Source organism: Gossypium raimondii, chromosome 9, assembly GCF_025698545.1.
Source record: "Gossypium raimondii isolate GPD5lz chromosome 9, ASM2569854v1, whole genome shotgun sequence".
Taxonomy (NCBI): domain Eukaryota; kingdom Viridiplantae; phylum Streptophyta; class Magnoliopsida; order Malvales; family Malvaceae; genus Gossypium; species Gossypium raimondii.
In genome coordinates, this window is record NC_068573.1 from 33,128,983 (window position 1) to 33,148,864 (window position 19,882).

A 19,882-nucleotide genomic window follows, 5' to 3' on the forward strand; every position below is an offset into this window, starting at 1 on the left:
ATGTTGATCGAGTTGTTCTCATATTATGTGACATATAATTAACATAAAATAAACATATTAAATTGATAAATTGTGACTGAAACTATCAATGACGATAATAAATAAATTAAAATTTTAAATTAAAAAATAAAAGATTAAATTCTTAATTCTTAAAATAAATGAACTAAATCTCAAATTATATATAAATAAAGGAGTAACAACATGTTTTAACCAAATAAAAATTGATGAATTGCGCATATATATTAATTAATTGTTAATATTTGTTTGATTTTATTTTCTACTCACAAATATCAATATATCACATTTTAAATTTATTTAGGATTTTTTATACAATGCTAAATTACCATAACCCTAATATTTTATGAGAATTATGGGAATCTCTTTCAAATTATTGCAATAAAAGTGGCATTATTATTCAAACGATTTATAAAAGCATTTCAACTAAATTCTCAAACTATTAATATTTTATAAATTAAACCTTTTATCATATTTGGACATTATATCAATATTTTGAACACACATGTACTTACAACATAGGTAACTTGTATGTAATGCATTGGAAAAAAAAGGTTAAACTATCAAAATAGTCACTTTTGTTTATCTCAAGTTACATTTTAGCCACTTATTTTTGAAATATTACGTTTTAGCCACTTACTTTAATGTGTTGTAACATTTTAGTCACTGAGTCATTAATTGCCATTAACGGTATAACGGTAAGCTGATGTGGCATGTTAAATTATTATTATTTCAAACGAAAAATTTAGGTTAAATTATATAATTGGTCCCCGTATTTTTGCGTTTTGAGCAATTTAATTTTTTTTCTTTTATGTTCTTTTAACTTTCTTTTTTTTTCATTCTCTTTTTCTTCTCCCTTTGTTTTTCTCCCTTCTCCACTTCTTTTATGTTCTTTTAACTTTTCTCTTTTTTTTATTCTTGTAAGTTCCTTTCTCCTTTCCCCATTTTCCAATGGCGGTTTCAAGAGCCGCCTCAAATGATTTTCGTGCAACCAAGCCTTTAAATCCATCTTATGGTTAAATGCTACACATTAACAGGTAACCTTTAGCTGACTGTTTGACATAATTTGCAAATGCCTCATGTTTGAAATCTCAATTCTTTGAATTAATTATTAGATCATTCAAGCAAAACAACTTTACAAATGCCTCATGTTTGAAATCTCATTTCTTTGAATTAATTATGTGGAAAATAAAGATGGAGAAGGGAGGAAAATAAAAAAAATAATAATTAAAAAACATAAAAGAAAAAAATTTAAATTGTTCAAAATGAAAAAAAATATGGGGACCAATTGTATAATTTAACCTAAAATTTTTGTCTGAAATAATGATTTAACGTATCACGTCAGCTTACTGTTACACCGTTAACGACAATTAACAGCTCAGTGACTAAAATGTTACAATACGATAACGTAAATGACTAAAACGTAACATTTCAAACATAAGTGACTAAAATGTAACTTGAGACAAACAAAAGTGACTATTTTGATAGTTTATCCAAAAAAATCATTAAAAATTAAAAAGATTATTATTTCTTTTCTTAATGAAATAGATTCAAACTGTTAATACAATAATTATATATCTATTTAAAATTTGATTAACGTGTTTAAAAATGCTCAATGCCATATTCAAGTTAGCATTTAAACGATACAATATTTTAAAGTTTAGGGACCAAATTAAAATATAGTAATAGTTTTAGGACGTTTAATGAATTAAGCCATTGAAATAGAACACAAAACCAGAACGCGCGAGCCAGTGGGAGTTCCACTTCCAAGTCCTTTTTTCTTTTTAACCACCAAAAATATTTTGAAAAATTACTAAATCTCAAAATGGAAAATAAGAGGCTTAGGAATCTTAAATCCTAAGCCACAAATATTAACGGTATTTCTTCATTTTTTTTTTGCTTAAAAAAGATAACGAAGGGAAAATTCAGTTAAAAAATTAAAAGTTAAAAACATCGATTCGTTGTTTCGAAGCAAAAATCAGATTCTATTCTCCTATGAGAAACCTTTACAATGGCGTCAACTCCCACTCCTCCTCCTTCCTCTTATCCAAATACACTCCAATTTTCTGTTAAATCTCCGTCTCCGTTCGTACATTATCTTCTCTTCCGCTCTCGATGGCGAAATGCTTCTACGATTTCGCTTCAAAAGAGCGGAGTTCCTCCACTTCCGCCTCTAGTGAGACCGTCTTTTAAGAAGTTCAAGTGCTTCGCTAGATCATCGTCAACGGAGGAAGATCGTTTGAGAGAATCGGAAACATTGGCCGGTGATGATGATGGTGATGATGATGGAGGGAGGGAAGATCCGAAGGTGCAGCAACGGCAGAGTGATTCCTTCTTGCTTGGAATTCGTGAACCTGTTTATGAGGTTTTCACTATTCCTTACTTTTTGGGAGTAAAATAGAATTTCTTAGGCTTTTTGGAATAGATATTAAGATAGTTTGAGCGAGAAAACTGGAGCATTATCTGTTGCATACAATTATGTGTGATGATATTTTGTACGAATAACGTTTTAGGGCTTATTTATTCCTAAACAATTTTCTAGCTGCTAAATTGCTATTTTTGTTCTTAGTTTTCTTTGTAGTTGCATTCCGAGTCTGGCTTCCTTTTCTTTTCAACCTTTATACTATTTTTGAATGGTTTATAATTTTTTTCCCCGTGTTTAATATTGTGTTTGTTGTCTATCTCTAAAGGTGGTAGAGGTGAAGTCAAGTGGAGTATCATCTAAAAGGAAGATAAGCCGACGTCAATTATTGAAATCAAGTGGTAATGTAATTTTGAGATTTCTTTTCGTAGTTGTTTCTTGTGTGTTAAGCTTTAATTCCATAAAGAAATAAAGCTATGGTTTTGTGTACATACATATATATATGTAGTGGATTAATGTAATTTTCTTCTTAGGCGTTCGTCCAAGAGATATCCGCAGTGTTGATCCATCATTATTTTTGACAAAAACAGCACCATCTCTTTTGGTAATAGACCCTTGTGTCGTTATATTCCATGATAGTTCTTTATTTGTTCATGCTTGGTTGCCATCGCTTAAATTTGAGTGTGTTTCTTTAGTATCCTGTGTTTGCAAACTCATTTTTCCCTCTTCCACGCTAATCACTATAGGTACGTGAGCATGCCATTCTACTTAATCTGGGATCATTAAGAGCAATGGCTATGAAAGACCGTGTTCTTATATTCAATTATAATAGGTAAATCTCTCCTGCATCTGTGCAAATATATGTTTTCATTGTTATCTCATTATTTTCACCTTTACTATCAATTCATCTTGATTTACTGTGAACTGATAATGATGCTTGTTGTATGTGTTGATTATTTATAGTAAAGGAGGAAAAGCTTTTACTGACACATTATTGCCTCGACTGAATAACATGAATGGAGCGCAGTGTATGCCATTCGAGCTTGAGGTTTGTGTCAAACTCAGGATACTTGCTTTGAGATGCTGATGTACAAGAGTCATTCATGTGTTGTTTCTCTTGGTGGAAGCTATAATCTTAAACATCCGATCTTCTTAAGAGTCTCTAGTTGTGTTACTTGCAGGTTGTTGAAGCAGCATTACTTTCATGGATACAGCGTTGGGAACGGAAACTAATGAATTTAGAACCTCGTGTGAGTATGTGGACATAGTGAGTGCATTTTTTGTTTGTTTGTTGTTTTGATTTCCCTTTTCTCTTTTACAAGCTTTATGGTGAATTGTCAAATTCCTGAAGCTGCACACCACTAGTTTCCTCATTTGCTACAGCTGTTGCAAGCAATTTCAGCAGAAAATGCTTTTAACTGATTTTCAAGGTTTAAGTGGCTCCACAATAGGAAATAAATTCTACTTGTAGCAATTCTTATAGGCAGTATTTCCACGTCTTTTTGCCTTTTATTTACATGTCTTCCCTCTCGTGTCTCTTAGACACTTGCTCGGAAAACCCATTCGTCTTCTAGTCAAAATTTACTGTTAAAAAACATTTGAGAAGTATGCCTATGTAACCATTTTTGTTTCACTCTTGGTGTTGCTGATTATCTTATTCCACAAATGGCTGCAAATGAACCAAGTTTCTATCGATCAACTTGAAAATGCTGGTTTATCTTTGATTAGTCAGCTCGACATTTAGTCATTTTGCTAAAGAAGCCAAGTTTAAGCAACGAGGAAAGTCTTGATTGTTAATTTTCAGACTACTGATTTATAGGCTCATTTAGATGATATGAGATATGTATGTCATATTCTTTTATTTAGCCTTTTGTTTCATTCCTACTGAAAACCTAAATCCTTGAGGAATTGTCCGTATTTCATATAAAAAAAATTATTTTTCTTTTTCAGAATAATTGAGCAGAAGCTTGTTATTGCTGTTGCAAGACAATTGCACCTAGCTTGTAATAATTATAAGCTTGAAAAGGCTATTGCTATTTAGCTTGGGCTTCATTTATGCGATGCTTGGCTTGCTCATTTTCAAGTCTTACTTTGGGTTCTTACCATGTACTCTAAGCATTTCTCAAAGAATTAGTTATTTCCTTAGGTCATCTTAATACTGTGGAATTGTTCTTTTACAAGTTATAAATCTTTTGATAAAATTAGAATATATGTTTCCCTAGATATGTACCTGAACAATTTAATATTTTCACTGTGATTAATTAAGAACTTAAAATTGCCATGACTGATGCTTGATTATGTTATTTGATTTTAATTTCCATTGTCTGGATGCGTATAATGCAAAATCTCTCCCTTCTGGACTTCTAAATTTTTTACCTTTGATTGCCTTGTATTTTTTACTGTCATTATTTGATAATTGTGATATCTTATGAATCTGCTTACTCATGATTAGTGCTGTTCCATTTGCATAGGTTCAAGCTCTACTTAAGATGTTTCCTAACAAATTAACTGGTGACATATTGGAGCAACTTCGTATTAGCAAGCAGACTTTGGTAAATTGACTTTAAAGAATCTTGTTGAGTTGCTTAACAACAAATAGTTAAACACTGTCCTCTGATTATTATCTTTTTTCTTTTCATTTTATCATGCAAGGTTGAATTGGGTTCAAAAGCAGGTGCTCTTAGACAAATGCTGCTTGATCTTTTGGAAGATCAGGATGAAATACGTCGAATATGTATTATGGGAAGGCGTTCTACTCTTAAAAGGGAAAATGATGATGTGGAAAGTTCTTTACCTTCAGGAAAGCTGATTGCTGAAGGTGTACTGTGCTCATTAATCTGAGTTATCAGTTCTTTTAATAAGAGTTCTAATTGGTTCAATTCGGTCATTTTGCAGAACAAGTGGAAGAGATTGAGATGCTTTTGGAAAATTATCTTCAAAGGTTTTTTCCTTTGTTCCATTTATGGTGCATGTTTAGTATGTAGCTGGTGCATAAAATCGGATTATTATTTGTTTTCTTCATTTTACTATTTTTGATAGTCTTCAAGTAGGAGTGCAAGAGCATTTTAAGTGTCCACAGATCTTTATGATATATGAACAAGACATTAACTAGATAAGTACAATTTAAATTGAGGTTTGGTTTAACGTAAAGGAATGATTACAATTTCTTTGAAGTTGCCAACTGTTTTTTGCATTTCCAGTAGGCATAAAGGATTTTGTCTTGTTGAAACTACTCTAGTTATTTGTTTGTACTTTGTAGCCATGTTTTATTTTCAAGAGCAATAACCGATTATAAAGTCTTGTTGCGTTTTGCAGATGTGAATCTTGCCATGGTCAGGCAGAAAGGCTTCTTGATTCTGCAAAAGAAATGGAAGATTCTATGGCAGTCAACCTAAGGTCTTGATGAAGTTTGATTTACTTTTTGTTGTCAGCATCACCATTTCGATTGGGTGTTGCTAATATTTATCCTCCAAAATCCCATGCTCCCCTTATATATGATTTTGATAATTTGTGTTTTCAGATTCATTTCTGGTATCTTTCCTTCTTGCATCTGAATCCTCACTCCTTTAACTAACGAAATGTTGTTTAACTATTTAATCAGCTCCCGGAGACTTGAGGTAGGCAGAGTGGAATTACTTCTTCAGGTTGGGGCATTTTGTATAGGAGTTGGTGCTCTAGTTTCAGGTTTGTCCTTCCACAAACAAGCAAATAGAAGCCAAGCCTCTATTTGATCATATGCAGGAATTCCTTAACATAATAATGGTTTTATAAACATGATTTTATAATAATGAGTTGCTTAGATTCTTGTGATTCAGTTCATGAAGGTATTAGTGCATTGCTAAGTGCCAACTAAAACACGAACATGGTTAATTATTTCCTGATACCTGGTTGTAAGAATTGGCTTGGCTTATCCAGCATAGAAATTGTAAAAATTACATGAGACAAATCACGATTCTTTAGGATGCTTAATCATCACGTGACAAATAAAATTGTAACTTGGTTCTCTAGTTGTAGCTAGTTCATGGATTTATTCTTGGACCTTGGATCTAGAGAAATTGCTTGAGTTCAGAATTAAGTTGAAAGGAAAAGGAAAAAAAACAAAAACAGAAAAGTATAATGCATATGACTCTCGTAGATGTATGTACTCTTGTCTATGATTTGTGGCGTGTATGGCATAAATTTGTTCTTGAGTACATTCTTGAAATCATTTGTACCATTGACCATCAAAATGTTTCTTCAAGAATTTTAGTGGCAATCATCAGCATCCATGTCAAGAATCTAAAGATTATATTTCCTGCTTTTAGGTATATTCGGCATGAACTTGAGGTCCTATCTGGAAGAACGTGTGGTATGTTTGTACTAAAAGTTTGAATATTCAGTATTTCCGTACCGCTTAGTCGTGAAGTGATATTATCATCTGGCCATTCTGACTTACATTGTTAACATGGTGCAGTTTGCCTTCTGGATAACCACAGCCGGGATTATCTTCGGTGCTACAGTGATATTTTTTCTCATGTATTCATACCTCAGGAGAAGGAAAATACTGTGATTTAGTATAGGTAAGTATTGTATAAACTCAAAAAGAACTAATTTCGCAACCTAAAGAGATGGCAAAGGAAAATATTAGTGAAAAGCCAAACAAATAGGATAGGCCCTGCACTGTCCCTAATATCCATCTTTTTTATCTTTTCCCCCTCCTTTTTACCTTTGTTGAACCGAGTTAGTGTAGACTGTGGTTACAGAGAAAGTTTATGTGGCTTATGATTCCTTTCTGGTATTTAAACTCTCAAATCTTTGATATCAAGTTGCAATGCCATATGTTTGAAGCTGATCTTTTCTTTTGTGTGTGTGTGTCTAACAGGTGAATTGGAAAGCAAAGCTTGTTGTCCCCAAACAAGTAGGGGCAACCTTTTATGAGATCCTATAATGGTGTTACCAAAGTGCATGAATGATTGCCATCATTATTACTATTATTACTATACTGATAGGTAAATAACAGGATATATATATAATATATGTATATACACAAGAAATTTGTTTAGGCAGATCTCAAAATAATTGTACTTCCATGTAGCTGCGGAGTGAGCGTTCTGTTGGACCCCCTTTCAACTGTAATGCGTTTTTAGCATGCAGACAATGATGAGAGAGAACCGTAGTGCTCAATTTTGTTCTCCATGAAAAGGCTGGCAATTCCACAACCAAATTTATTTGTTTGAAATAAATGAATTGAATTCTTTTTTTCTTTTCTATTATTTCCAAAGTGCCATGTTTTACACATGCATCAATAAGACAAGATATAAGACAATCTTTAAAATATAAAGTATTTTTGTATCAGATTTATATTACATTTGACACTCACTTCGACAATATCATAAATGCAGATTATGGGGCTTATTTTATTTTATAGATTTATTTCGTGAAAATTAGACTGAAATTTTCGGGACTAGTGAGATGCTGATTAGTTCAATGTTACCAGTTTTATTTTGTAGTGGTATATTGGGCACTATATGATTAACCATTTAACCCCAGTTTTTTTTTCAATCAATGACATATCAAACTATTTAACTAGGGAATGAATGAAACCCAAATTGCAATAGCATTCCATTTTGGATTTTAGGAAATATCAGAACTGCAACATTTCCAGTGTTTTTTACACAAATCATTTTCAAAACAGAGATTGATATAGATGTTTGATGCATGAATACATTAGACACAATGGAAACTGAGTATGTAGGGGAGGGGGGGATCCATCCACCATTGAGAGTCTTTGCTAGCAAGATGTAACCCTGAAATTTGAACACATTCTCTAAATGGCTCTTTCAAAACTGGTGCTGACACCTGAAAAGCCCTATCGCTTTGAATGGTATAGTATGGATGTTGACAGAACCGAAGAAAAACTGTAGTACTTGCAGAGAATTGCCCATGAACAATACATGTAGCCTTTTGGCAATGCAATACGAGGAAGAAAGAATTTACCATCCGATTAAAACTGTTCGGGGAAAGTGTTAGTTCAACTTTGGAAGTGTTTCTTTCAATGGCTTAGAAGATCCTCCATCAATTTCTATATTCCCTACTCCAGCTTCCATGGCCTCCCTGTCATCCTTCTCTTTCCTTTCCCTTTTAGATGTACCATCATCTCCGTACTGTTTGGGAGCAGTTGTGGAAAGTTGTAGCTGCTGAGGGCCAGAACTGATCCACGGATGGTTCAGGCATTGAGCTGCTGTGGGTCTCTTTTCAGGGGTAAAATCAAGTATTGGAATGAGGAAGTCCGCCATGTCTTTAGCATCTTGCTCGCTGAAATTATACTTCTCCATAAGCACCTTATCGAGAGGCCAAAAACGTAACCTGCGGATATGCCTCAAATCTCCATATCTGTTGAAAAAGTCTCGGGAATAATGCCCACCTAATGCAATCTGAAGAAAATATGTTCAGATGCTAAATCGATGAGAATTATACACAAATTATATTGTCTAACAGTGTAAAGCAGCCGAGATTAAACATTGTACCCTTCAAACAACACATATACCAATAAACCAAAAAATAGGACAAAAGGGGTAAAAGTACCATAGAGGCCCTTGTATTAAGAGTCGGATTGCATTTACCCCCTTTACTCAAAAAATGAGCAAATTAGCCCCTGTACATTAGATCAAAGAGCAAACATATCATTTTTGTTAAAAATTTCATCCATTTCTACAACTAAAAACTATTGTGACTGATGGAATAACCAAACAGTTATATGTGGTGCACCACTTGTACCTCATGTTGAGGTATAGAGACCAATTTTTAATAGTAGAAACGGATGAAATTCTTTACAGAATGACTAATTTGCTCTTTGATATAACATACAGGGACTAATTTGCTCATTTTTTAGTAGAGAGACAAAATGCAATCCGATTCCTAGTACAAGGGCGTCCATGGTACTTTTATTGACAAAAGGTGGACCAAGGTAAAACATGCTTCTTTCAGATAGGAAGGTGCAACGGTCTTACCTTGCGTGGCATTATTCCAAGAAGCTCCATCATCAATGCCAAGTGATCCTAGAAATGAGAAACATATGTCAAAGGCCATAAAGAGAGTGTCTGGCTGTCTACAGAATTAAATAATAACAATATTGAAGGAAAAAAAAATCATGAAGGATAGGTGGGGCTCATCTCAGTTTATGGTGGTCTTTCTATTTCTAAGAATTTCTTTATGATTTTCACCACTGCACAAATAGGAAATAAGTAAGCAGTCACATCATTAATGGTTGTAGGATTACTTCAAATATAAAAAACAACCAAACCTAATTTGGTGCGTATAAGGCCACGGGAAACTTGAAACCAAAAAGAATAACTTTTTGGAACAAAGAATAACCCGACACTTCTAATTGTCATTTACAAACATCCATAAAACAACTTCAAATGAGAGAAGCCTATCAGGTTCACGTTTCTTGTTTTACTTTTTACAAGTGTTGGACAAAGAAGAAGATTCGAAGTAGGAAAACAAGAACTAAATTCTTCTCTAAAAGCACACGATTACTTATGCATGAACCCTAGTTACATAGACATGATGCTGATATCGATTGCATTATTATAGTTAACCTCATAAAAGTAGAAGCTAAACAAGTATAATAAATCCTCATTTGTTACAAAATTATAGCTGCTAAAAGAATCTAAGTGAAAAGATATAGATTACATGTTCTTGCCAAATAAATTTCTATCAGTTCTCATTTACTCCTCTATATGTCCTTATTTACTGTGCATTAGGGTGGTACAGGTCAGGTCAATAAGGTACAAATATTCTACAAAAGAAGATAAAATTAATTCAAATGCATGATCATCACGTGACAAAGTGGGACATCAATTATGTAGTCAGAAGGGTTTCTGCATACCTCATCTCGATCATAGTTTTCACCACTATGAGGATCAAAAAGAACATCACCAGTAGCGAGCTCAAAACAGATACATGCAAAAGACCATAAGTCTGCTGATGTTGAGTATTTGGATCCAAGGATAACCTCGGGACATCTATACTGCCTGGTTTGAATATCATTTGTAAATTTTTTATACGTCCAACAAGCATTGCCAAAATCAACCAATTTGCACTTAAGATCAACTTCTGCTAACAGTTTTTTTCTTGTTGCACGACTCCCCCTTCTGCGCCGCTCCTTCCCTTGGTTACCATTGTTAATTCCATCACTCTTTGTCTCATCTTTAACCAGAGAACGATGAGCCCGTTCTTCACCCAAATTTTCATTTGGTTTAGCATTAGCATTAGTGTCTTCCATATCATTAATATTTGAATCTCTCTCATTCTCCTCAAACACTTCCTTTCCTACACAACCCTGAGCTGCCTTCTTAGCCTTCTTCCGAATCTTCTTTTTCTGATTTCTGGTCAAATCTCCATTCGAACTCTTAATTTCTTTTGAGACAACAGTCTCCGAGACAACCTTATTCTTTCCAGTTGGAAGGATAAGAGAAGCACCAGATTTGGTAGGATCTCTTGATGGGTCAATCATTGACAATAGCAACACATTCTCCGGCTTCAAATCAGTATGAATGATTGAAAGTTCACTGTGCAAATAATCGAGACCAACTAAGATATGTCGACAAATCTCTTTAACCATGTGAAGAGGAACTCCTCGGTAATCACTATACTGAATAAGGGTCAAAAGATTATCCCCTAAATACTCAAAAACCATACACATATGTTGCCCATTAGGCCCTGAATGCTTAAAATGATCCAAGAGCTTCACGACACACTTTTTATCATCTCGATCTCCCTCAGCTATCTGTTTGAGGATCTTTATCTCATCCATTGCTGCCTCGGTGTAGTGCTGAGCGCTCTTCTGAATCTTCAAAGCTACATAACGCTACAAACAATAAATTCCTGTGTGGTTAAAGAGTTGAACCATAAAAAAAAAAAGAAAAAAAAGAATGGCAATGGTTGATCGTCTTCAACAAAAAAGAAAAGACAATCTATCGAATAAAAACATAAAAGCACATCGACAAGAATCATTATAACAATGCTCTGACAAAAAAAAAAGTATCTGAAAACAGAGAAAATTATCTCTGATTGGCAAATGAAGGGCATTTGAAGCTCAAACTGTGGTGCAAATCTTGGACTCTTCATAACTTTAGCTGCAGAAATAAAACCCTTCAATTAACCAAAAGCAATGCAGATTCCAGCATCCCTTACAATAACTCCTTTCATTGTTTTCTTTTTTCTTTTTTAAATTACAACTTATAACAAATTCCACCCAGAATCAATCATTACAAGCAGTGAACTGAATAATCAAGCAGGTCCAGGGCCATTGTTCTTAATAGTTAATACACCCAGATATAATATTACATGAGAAAATGAAAATCATCCCCTTTTATTGGAACAGAAAATGAAAATATTCCAAAATTTTGGCTCACCCTATTAATGATTACCAATTAAAACTAACTCACAAGGCGTCTAAACTTTCCCTAACTCTTTCTCTATCCCATAGGAGAAATCAAAGTTAAAAAGAAAAAAAAAAACAGGCTATTAAAAAGAAGAGGGGGAGGGGCAATACCGATCTTAGAGTATCCCAAGCGAGCCAAACGGTGGAGAAGTGACCCCAACCAAGCTTGCTTTGAACCACATAGCAACCATTTCTAAAAGTGTCACCAATTCGCACCGCATGGTACCCTCCTCTTCTGTAATCCTCGGTCCCTTCATCTTCTGATGAGTAATCATCGCTCATCCCCCTTCGATCTCCAGTTTCATCCTCCGCCATTCCTAAAACAGAAATGGTGAATTGGGTATTCAAATTTACAGGTTTTGATTGAATTCAAATGAGTTTTTAAGTTCAATCTGAAAACCCAGATTTTATGTATAAATAAAAAAATTAGATTGCAAATATCTGGAAGGTGGACAGTCAAGGGAGTGAGGGAAGGAGTATTCTTTTGTGGTTTGAGCTTTTTGACGTCATTAGAGTTGCGTTTTTGTCTTTGGATTTAAGTGAGGTTGAAGTGGATCCTCCAGGGTCCCACACTTTTTTGCCTTCCTTTTTTCTTTTTTAATTTTGCTATTATTCCCTGTAATATACATAAAATACAGATTTAATCCTTATACTCTCATTTCGTCAACCTTAATCTCTACTTTTAAATTTTTAAAATTTTAATTCTACTATAATAATTGTCGAAACCTTTTTGAAATCAACTTTTATTTTGAAACAAATGAAAATGGGGTCGCCACCAATCCTTTTTATGAGGTGTGATCGAATCATCTCGTAATTTGATCGTTTTAATAAATGGTTTGATTTACTAAAACAACAATTTTTTATTCTACAAAATTTAGAAAATAGGTTCGGGAGTCGATTACGCACGAGAAAGGATTAGCACCCTCGTGACGCCCAAAATTAGTACCTAGTTGATTACTTGATGTCTTAGTGTCGAGAATTGAAATTTTGAAGAGAACTTAAAACACGATCCCTTTTTGTATTAAGGCATTACTAAATTAATTTTCATGAAAAAGACTTATTTCAAGTCAATCGAGAAAGAAGGATCATGTCCTGTAAGCTAGGATACAATGCCTTAAATCCTCGAAATCAAGAATAAATGTCATTTGATCGTTATTTAAATCTCATTTTTATATTTTTGAAATGAATATTCATTTATTTTGGTTTTAAAAAGAATCCATATCCCGTAAATTAGGAACACTCTCTTCTAATTCCAAAAATAATGAACATTGCCTCGGTTTAAATTTTTCTTTTTTATGCATCGTGCAAAGATCATATTATAATTATTATTTTAATACTAATAATAAATAATCGAGGAAAGGAAAATAATAATAATGAGAACAACATATGTGCAAATAAATAAAAATAAAAATGTCAGTAATTTAATTTTTAAATATGTATAAAAATAAAGAAGTAATAAATAAATAGATAATAAAATAGTAATAATAATAATACAGGCAAAAAGAAGAAAGACGAAAAAAAGAAATAAAAACTTGATAAAAGAAAATAAAGAAAATTTTAAATATTAAAAACATGAATCAATAACAAATAAAGGAATAAAGGAATTAAAATAAAAATAAATAAATGAATAATATATAAATAAATAAGTAAATAAGCAATTAAATGAATAAAATAAAAGGAATAATAAATAAATATGTAAATAAAAAACTAAAAGGAAACAGTTTACAAAAGGTTGAAAAATAAAGAACTAAATCGTAACTTAAATGAAATTAAAAGGATAAATCAGAATAAAATAAATAGTAAAGGGGTTAAATTGTAATAAAATAAATAATTAAGGACTAGATCGAAATTTAAATGAAATTTAGGGGCGTAAATTGTAAAAATAAAAAAAGAATAGCGGACCAAAATGAAACACGCTAAAATAAAAAGGGACTAAATGGGAAGTTATCCCAAGGCTCCTGCACACGTGTCCTTCCCCAGGGGGTCAACAGTCTAAGGACCAAATTGAAAAATTTTGAAATTAATGGTGCAATCTAAAAAAATAATAATAAAGGAATTAGGACCATTTTGAAAAACAAAGAAAAAACAGAAGGACTGGGGCGGCAATTAGACCCCCATTAAAAAACACAGGGATCCTATTAAAGGATCGAGTAGGGTTGGCGGGTTAGAGTCTAAAATGATGCCGTTTTAGCGTCTTGAAATGAAACTCAAAACGACACCATTTTGTAAGGCTATAAAAGCAAAAATTTTAAGGAAAAAAAATTATTTGCTTTGTTTTTTAGAAAAAAAACAACCTTCCTTCTCTCTGTTTTCTCTCTGGGCACTACCCAGAATTCGGCCATCGGGCCACCGTGACCGCCGGTCACCGACGACGGTGGCCGCCATCTTCGGTGGCCGGAAAATTGCCCAAAAATACCTTTTAAACCTTTTTTTGTGTAGAACCCAGATTCGGAGTTAAAACACTCGACTAAAGCCAAAAACCCCAAAAAAAACTTTTAGTTTTCGACACCCTCCACTGCGGCCTTAGCCGAAATGCCAGGGATTCGACGGCCTTTCAGACCAGATGAGGCACCAACGGTGGCGCGGAGATGAAACACAGGTATGATTTTCCTTTTTCCTTTTTATTTTTTTATTTTACTTCAAAAATAAAAATAAAAAAATAAAAAGGCTACCTTTTGAAATTTGATTTTTATTTTTCTCCGTTTGATTTCTATTTCAAAAAAAATCCCCCTCCACAATCTATTTTTTTAGGTTTTTTATAGCCGATTTTACATATTATTTTTTTTAATTTTTTACTGTTCTTGTTGCCATTGCATGTTTGTTGTTCTTACTTTTCCGTATTTGCAGGCGTCTCTGGAGTCAACGATGGCAGAGGCATTGACAGTGGCAGACCTCGGGACGCGAGCATGTTGACGTGGCACGAAGAGCAGCGCAAAAGGCACTAGGGTTTCTGTTTTTTCTGAAAACAGTTTAGGTTGTGGGCCACTGGGACATTAGGGTTTTTTATTTTTTTGGGCCATTTGAGTTTGTAAGTTTGGGTCTTTTTTCTTTTTTGTAAATGGATTTGGACTCTTATTATTATTATTTGGTTTGGTTTTTTGGTTGGGCCCGGACAAAATTGGGCTTCTACAACTACCCTTCTTTGTTCGTTGTCGTGTTACGAGAATGGAGCAAAGACTTTAAGAAGGACCAATTTTTTCTGGTCTTACCGAATCTCGACTTCTTTGGTACTTCTCTTTTTTATCCTATCCCACCGCAACTTCAAGGGTATAGGAATTGTAGTTTCAATCTACTCCTCTGCAACTTCGGGGAGATAAAATTTGTAACTTGTAGCTTTAGTCTATTCCACTGCAACTTCAGGAAGATAAAACTTGCTATGGTAGATTTAATCTGACCCACTGTAACTTTAGAGGTATAGGACTTGTCGCTTAAATCTGCTCCACTACAACTTCAGGAAGATAAGATTTGTAACTTGTAGTTTTCATCTGTTCCACTGCAATGTTCAGGAGAATAAGATTTGTAACTTTAATATGTTCCACTGCAACTTCAAGGAGATAAGATTCGTACCTTGTAGCTTTAATATGTTCCACTGTAACTTTAGGAAAATAAGATTCGCTATGGTAAATTTAATCCAACCCACTGCAATTTCAGGGAGATTAGACTTGTAGCTTTAATCTGCTCCGCTGCAACTTCAGGGCGATGAGACTCGTATCTTCAATCTACTCCACAGCAACTTCTGGGAGATGAGATTTGTAACTTGTAGCTTTAATTTGTTCCACTACAACTTCAGGGAAATAAGATTTGTATCTTCAATCTGCTCCACTGCTACTTCTGGGAGATAAGATTTGTAACTTGTAGCTTTAATCCGTTCCACTGCAACTTCAGGGAAATAAGATTCACTATCTTCAATCTATTCCATTGCAACTTCAGGGAAATAAGGTTTGCTATCTTCAATTTGCTCCACTACAACTTCGGGGAGATAAGTTTTGTAGCTTCAATCTACTCTACTGCAACTTCAGAGATATAAGATTTGTTATCTATGATTTGCTTCACTGCAACTTCAGGGAGATAATATTTGTAGTTTTAATCTACTCTACTACAACTTTAGAGAGATAAGATTTGCTATATTCAATCTGCTTCACCGCAACTTCAGGGAGATAAGATTTTTGCCTTTAATATACTCCTCTACAACTTCAGGGAGATAAGATTCACCGTGATAACTTCAATCCATCCCACTGCAACTTCAGGGGTATAGGATTTGTAGTTTCACTGATCTGTTACACCGTTCTCTAGGGAACATGACCTGTAGAACCCATTACGGGCCTATATTTATGCCAAGTGATTAGGATGTTATGATCCGAATGAATCAAATGCTCCTAACTAGATGTTTATGAATGATATTTGTATGAATGCAAAATGTATTTTTTCGAGAATGATTCCTTTTTAATGCTTAGGTCGATATTGCTCATTGTTCATCACGGTTCTATCACTGACGTATTACCCTGTTTTCTTGTTCAGATGGTATCTTCAACAGAAAACCTAAAAAAATAATCACAATTTAGACTAGTATTTCCCAAATATTTCCAAATCTTAAATTTGGTTAGTTCTGACTAGTGGTCCTGTTTCAGGTCCTTGTACTATTTAGAAAACATTTCAGAGCAATATGCAGAAATCCTTTTTCTTGAATATTATTTGTCCATTAATCATTATTTCAATGAAAAATGCTTGAAAAAGATCGTAACAATAGATAAGATTGAAATTTATTGAGAGTAGAGCTCGAAATAAATAGATTAATCAAAGATAGCAAACGTTGTTAAAATACAAAATAAGTAAGATGAAAATAGGTGCCCCAAATATCGCAGTATGGGCTTCCCTACACAAACTTCTTGAGGACCATTTTGAGCTTGATATGTATCTAGGAGATCTAGAGTACTTTGTTGATGCCCTAAGATGTAAAGTTTCTCCTCATTGTTATTTTTGAGAGGATGAGACTGCCACATGCCCCATCTTCGATCAAAATTTGAGTTGCCCTTTCCTAGGTTTTCAACTCAAAACCCTTTTGGTCTCAAAGCGCCTTTTACGAGTTCTTGTCTTGGCCTATCCCTTTTTTAATGTGAAGTATTTCTTGTCTGAATCCGAATTTATAAGATTAAGCAGATTTTTACCATCCATCTCAGTCAAAATCAGTGCACCTCCAGAAAAAACCTTCTTTACCACATAAGGTTATTCCCAATTTGGCATCTATTTCCCTCTGAAATCCTTTTGTATGGGCAAGATCTTTTTCAATACTAGGTCCCCCTTATGGATTTCTCTAGGGCGAACATTTTTGTCATAAGTTCGCATCATTCATTTTTAGTACATTTGATCATGACAGATAGCTTTCAACATCTTCTCTTCAATCAAGTTCAGCTGATCATATCGAGATTGGATCTATTCTGCTTCATCTAACTTCAACTCTGACAAAACTCAGAGAGAAAGAATATTGACTTTAATGGACAAAACTGTCTCCATTCCATAAACCAATGAGAAAGGCGTTGCCCAAGTGGAGGTCCTGACAAACGTTCGATAGGCATAGAGAGCAAATAGACTTCTTATGCAAATCTCTATAAGTTTTTATCATTTTCCCCACGATTTTCTTAATGTTCTTATTGGCTACCTCCACCGCACCATTCATTTTTGGGCAATATGGTGAAGAATTGTGGTGTTTGATGTTGATTTGACTACAGACGTCTGCTATCGTGTTGTTGTTTAAGTTCAATGCATTGTTAGATATAATCTTTTCTATCGTCCCATACCGACATATGATCTCTTTCTTCAAGAATTTGCTGGCTGTCGACTTCTTAACATTGGCATAAGAAGTGGCATCTACCCACTTGGTGAAGTAATCAATGACTACGAAGATGAATCGATGTCCATTGGAAGCTTTTGACGAGATCGACCCAATGATATTCATGCTCCATATAGAGAAAGGTCATGGAGAAGTCATAACATGAAGAGGCGAATGAGGCACATGAATTTCATCTCTATAAATTTGGCACTTATGATATCTCTTAGCATAACTGATTCAATCCTCTTCCATGGTAGACCAATAATACCTGAATCTCATAATTTTCCTGGTCATTGTAAAACCATTAGCATGCGTTTCACAGACGCCCTCATGGACTTCTTCCAAAATCTTTTTGGCCTTAATGGCGTCCACACATCTTAGTAGCACCTGATTCTTTCTTCTTTTATATAGGATCTCCCCATCTAAGACATAGTCACTAGCTAGTCTTCTCAATGTCTCTTTTATCATTCTCCTCTGCTTGGTCAGGGTATTCACAATTCTTCACATATCGCAGTATACCGTGGTACCAAAGGTAATCATCATTTTCTTCTTCCTCGATGTTGTAACGATGATTCAGAATCTCATAAATACTCATCTAGATAGGTTTTACATCCTCTTATTTGTTCACTTTGACCATGGAAGCTAAAGTAGTCAGAGTGTCAACCATCTGATTTTCATATTGCGGGAGGTAGCAGAAGGCGATGTCATCAAACTCCTTAATTAATTCAAGAACTAGCCTTTGATAATTGGTCAACTTGGGGTCTCCCGTCTCCCATTCTCCTTTGAGTTGATAGATCACTAGTGTAAAATCCTCATACACCTCTAGTACTTTGATCTTGCATTTTATGGTTGCACGAATACCCATGATGCATGCTTCATATTCTGTCATATTGTTCGTGCAATTAAAATCCAATTTACTAGTAAAAGGATAATGATCTCCATTTAGGGATACCGGGAATGCCCCGATTTTGTTACCCACAGCGTTTGAAGCTCAATCAAAATTTAGTTTCCAAAGATGTTCTTCTTGAGCACATTCTTCAGTAGTTACAACATACATCAGATCTTCGTTTGGGAAATCAAAGTTTAGAAGCTCGTAATCTTCTAGAGTTCTACTGGCTAGAAAATCTGCTATTACACTCCATTTTATTGCATTCTGGTTCACATAAATTATATCAAATTCAGAAAGCAAAATCTGTCATCGGGTCATCCTTCCATTTAGAGCAGTCGACCCCATCATCTACTTTAGAGGGTCTATTTTTTAGATGAGCCAAGTTGTGTGGTGCAACATGTACTGTCTTAGTCATCGGGTTTCCAGATTAAGGCACAACACAACTTTTCGATCGATGAGTATCTTATTTCACATTCAGTGAGCTTCTTTCTAAGGTATTATATTGCTCTTTCTTTCTTTCCTGACTCATCCTGCTGGCCGAGCATGTATCTCATCAAATTCTCAAATACTGCTAAGTACAGTATCAGTGGCTTATCTAAACTCGGTGGCATCAATACTGGGGTATTAGACAGGTAACATTTGACATTGTCAAAAGTTTTCTGGCACTCTTCGTCCCATACACCTGGATTGTGTTTCTTAAGGAGACGGAATATGGGGTCGCATTTCTCAGTTAGTTATGAAATGAATCGAGCGATGTAATTTAGTCTTCCTAGAAAACTTCGTACTTCTTTTTGAGTGCACAGCAGAGGCAACTCTTGTATAGCCTTAACTTTGTCCGGGTCGATTTCGATCCCCTTTTCGCTGACTACGAATCCTAACAAATTTTTCGACCTATCCCCGAAGGTACATTTTGCTAGATTGAGTTTTAGCTAAAACTTTCTTAACCTCAAGAATAATTTTTTCAGGACTTGTACGTGTTCATTTTCTGTTCGAAATTTTGCAATCATATTGTCAACGTAAACCTCGATTTTTTTTACATCATATCATGAAACAAAGTCATCATGACTCTTTGATACGTTGCTCCCGTATTTTTCAATTCGAATGGCATCACTTTATAGCAAAATGTTCCCCACACGGTTACAAGTGTGGTCTTTTCCATATCTTCAGAATGCATCTTGCTCTGGTTGTATCCGGAGAAGCCATCCATAAAAGAGAACAGTGAATAACTTGACGTATTGTCCACTAAGGTGTCGATGTGAGGCAACGAGAAATTATCTTTCGGGCTAGCCTTGTTTAAATCACTGTAGTCTACACACATTCGTACTTTCCCATCTTTCTTAGGGATAGGGACTATATTGGCTA

At 34.4% G+C, this 19,882-nt stretch overlaps 2 protein-coding genes across 5 annotated transcripts; one reads left to right on the forward strand and one right to left on the reverse strand.

Annotated features, from left to right (window-relative positions):
* The first annotated feature begins 1,933 nt into the window (after positions 1-1,933).
* Positions 1,934-7,783, forward strand: LOC105799121 (magnesium transporter MRS2-11, chloroplastic). Of its 2 annotated transcripts, XR_001135468.2 has the most exons (15): positions 1,934-2,380; positions 2,706-2,778; positions 2,911-2,981; positions 3,124-3,209; positions 3,341-3,425; positions 3,559-3,627; positions 4,849-4,929; positions 5,030-5,195; positions 5,273-5,318; positions 5,693-5,773; positions 5,979-6,061; positions 6,682-6,725; positions 6,831-6,936; positions 7,239-7,365; positions 7,452-7,783. XR_001135468.2 is itself a non-coding variant. In XM_012629515.2 (14 exons), exons 1-13 carry the CDS (start codon positions 2,027-2,029, stop codon positions 6,924-6,926), a joined length of 1,335 nt encoding a protein of 444 aa, XP_012484969.1. In that variant the 5' UTR covers positions 1,934-2,026; the 3' UTR covers positions 6,927-6,936; positions 7,239-7,783. The 2 variants fall into 2 exon arrangements, 1 of the variants encoding a protein (XP_012484969.1); XM_012629515.2 differs by having other exon boundaries at positions 7,239-7,783.
* Positions 7,784-7,954: 171 nt separating this feature from the next.
* Positions 7,955-12,304, reverse strand: LOC105799120 (uncharacterized). Of its 3 annotated transcripts, none has more exons than XM_012629513.2 (4): positions 11,916-12,304; positions 10,248-11,228; positions 9,367-9,414; positions 7,955-8,790 (listed from the first exon to the last, which is right to left on the reverse strand). In XM_012629513.2, exons 1-4 carry the CDS (start codon positions 12,117-12,119, stop codon positions 8,383-8,385), a joined length of 1,641 nt encoding a protein of 546 aa, XP_012484967.1. In that variant the 5' UTR covers positions 12,120-12,304; the 3' UTR covers positions 7,955-8,382. The 3 variants fall into 3 exon arrangements, with proteins under 3 accessions (XP_012484967.1, XP_012484968.1, XP_052476550.1); XM_012629514.2 differs by having other exon boundaries at positions 10,248-11,496; positions 11,916-12,065; XM_052620590.1 differs by having other exon boundaries at positions 10,248-11,218; positions 11,916-12,058.
* Between the last annotated feature and the right edge of the window lie 7,578 nt (positions 12,305-19,882).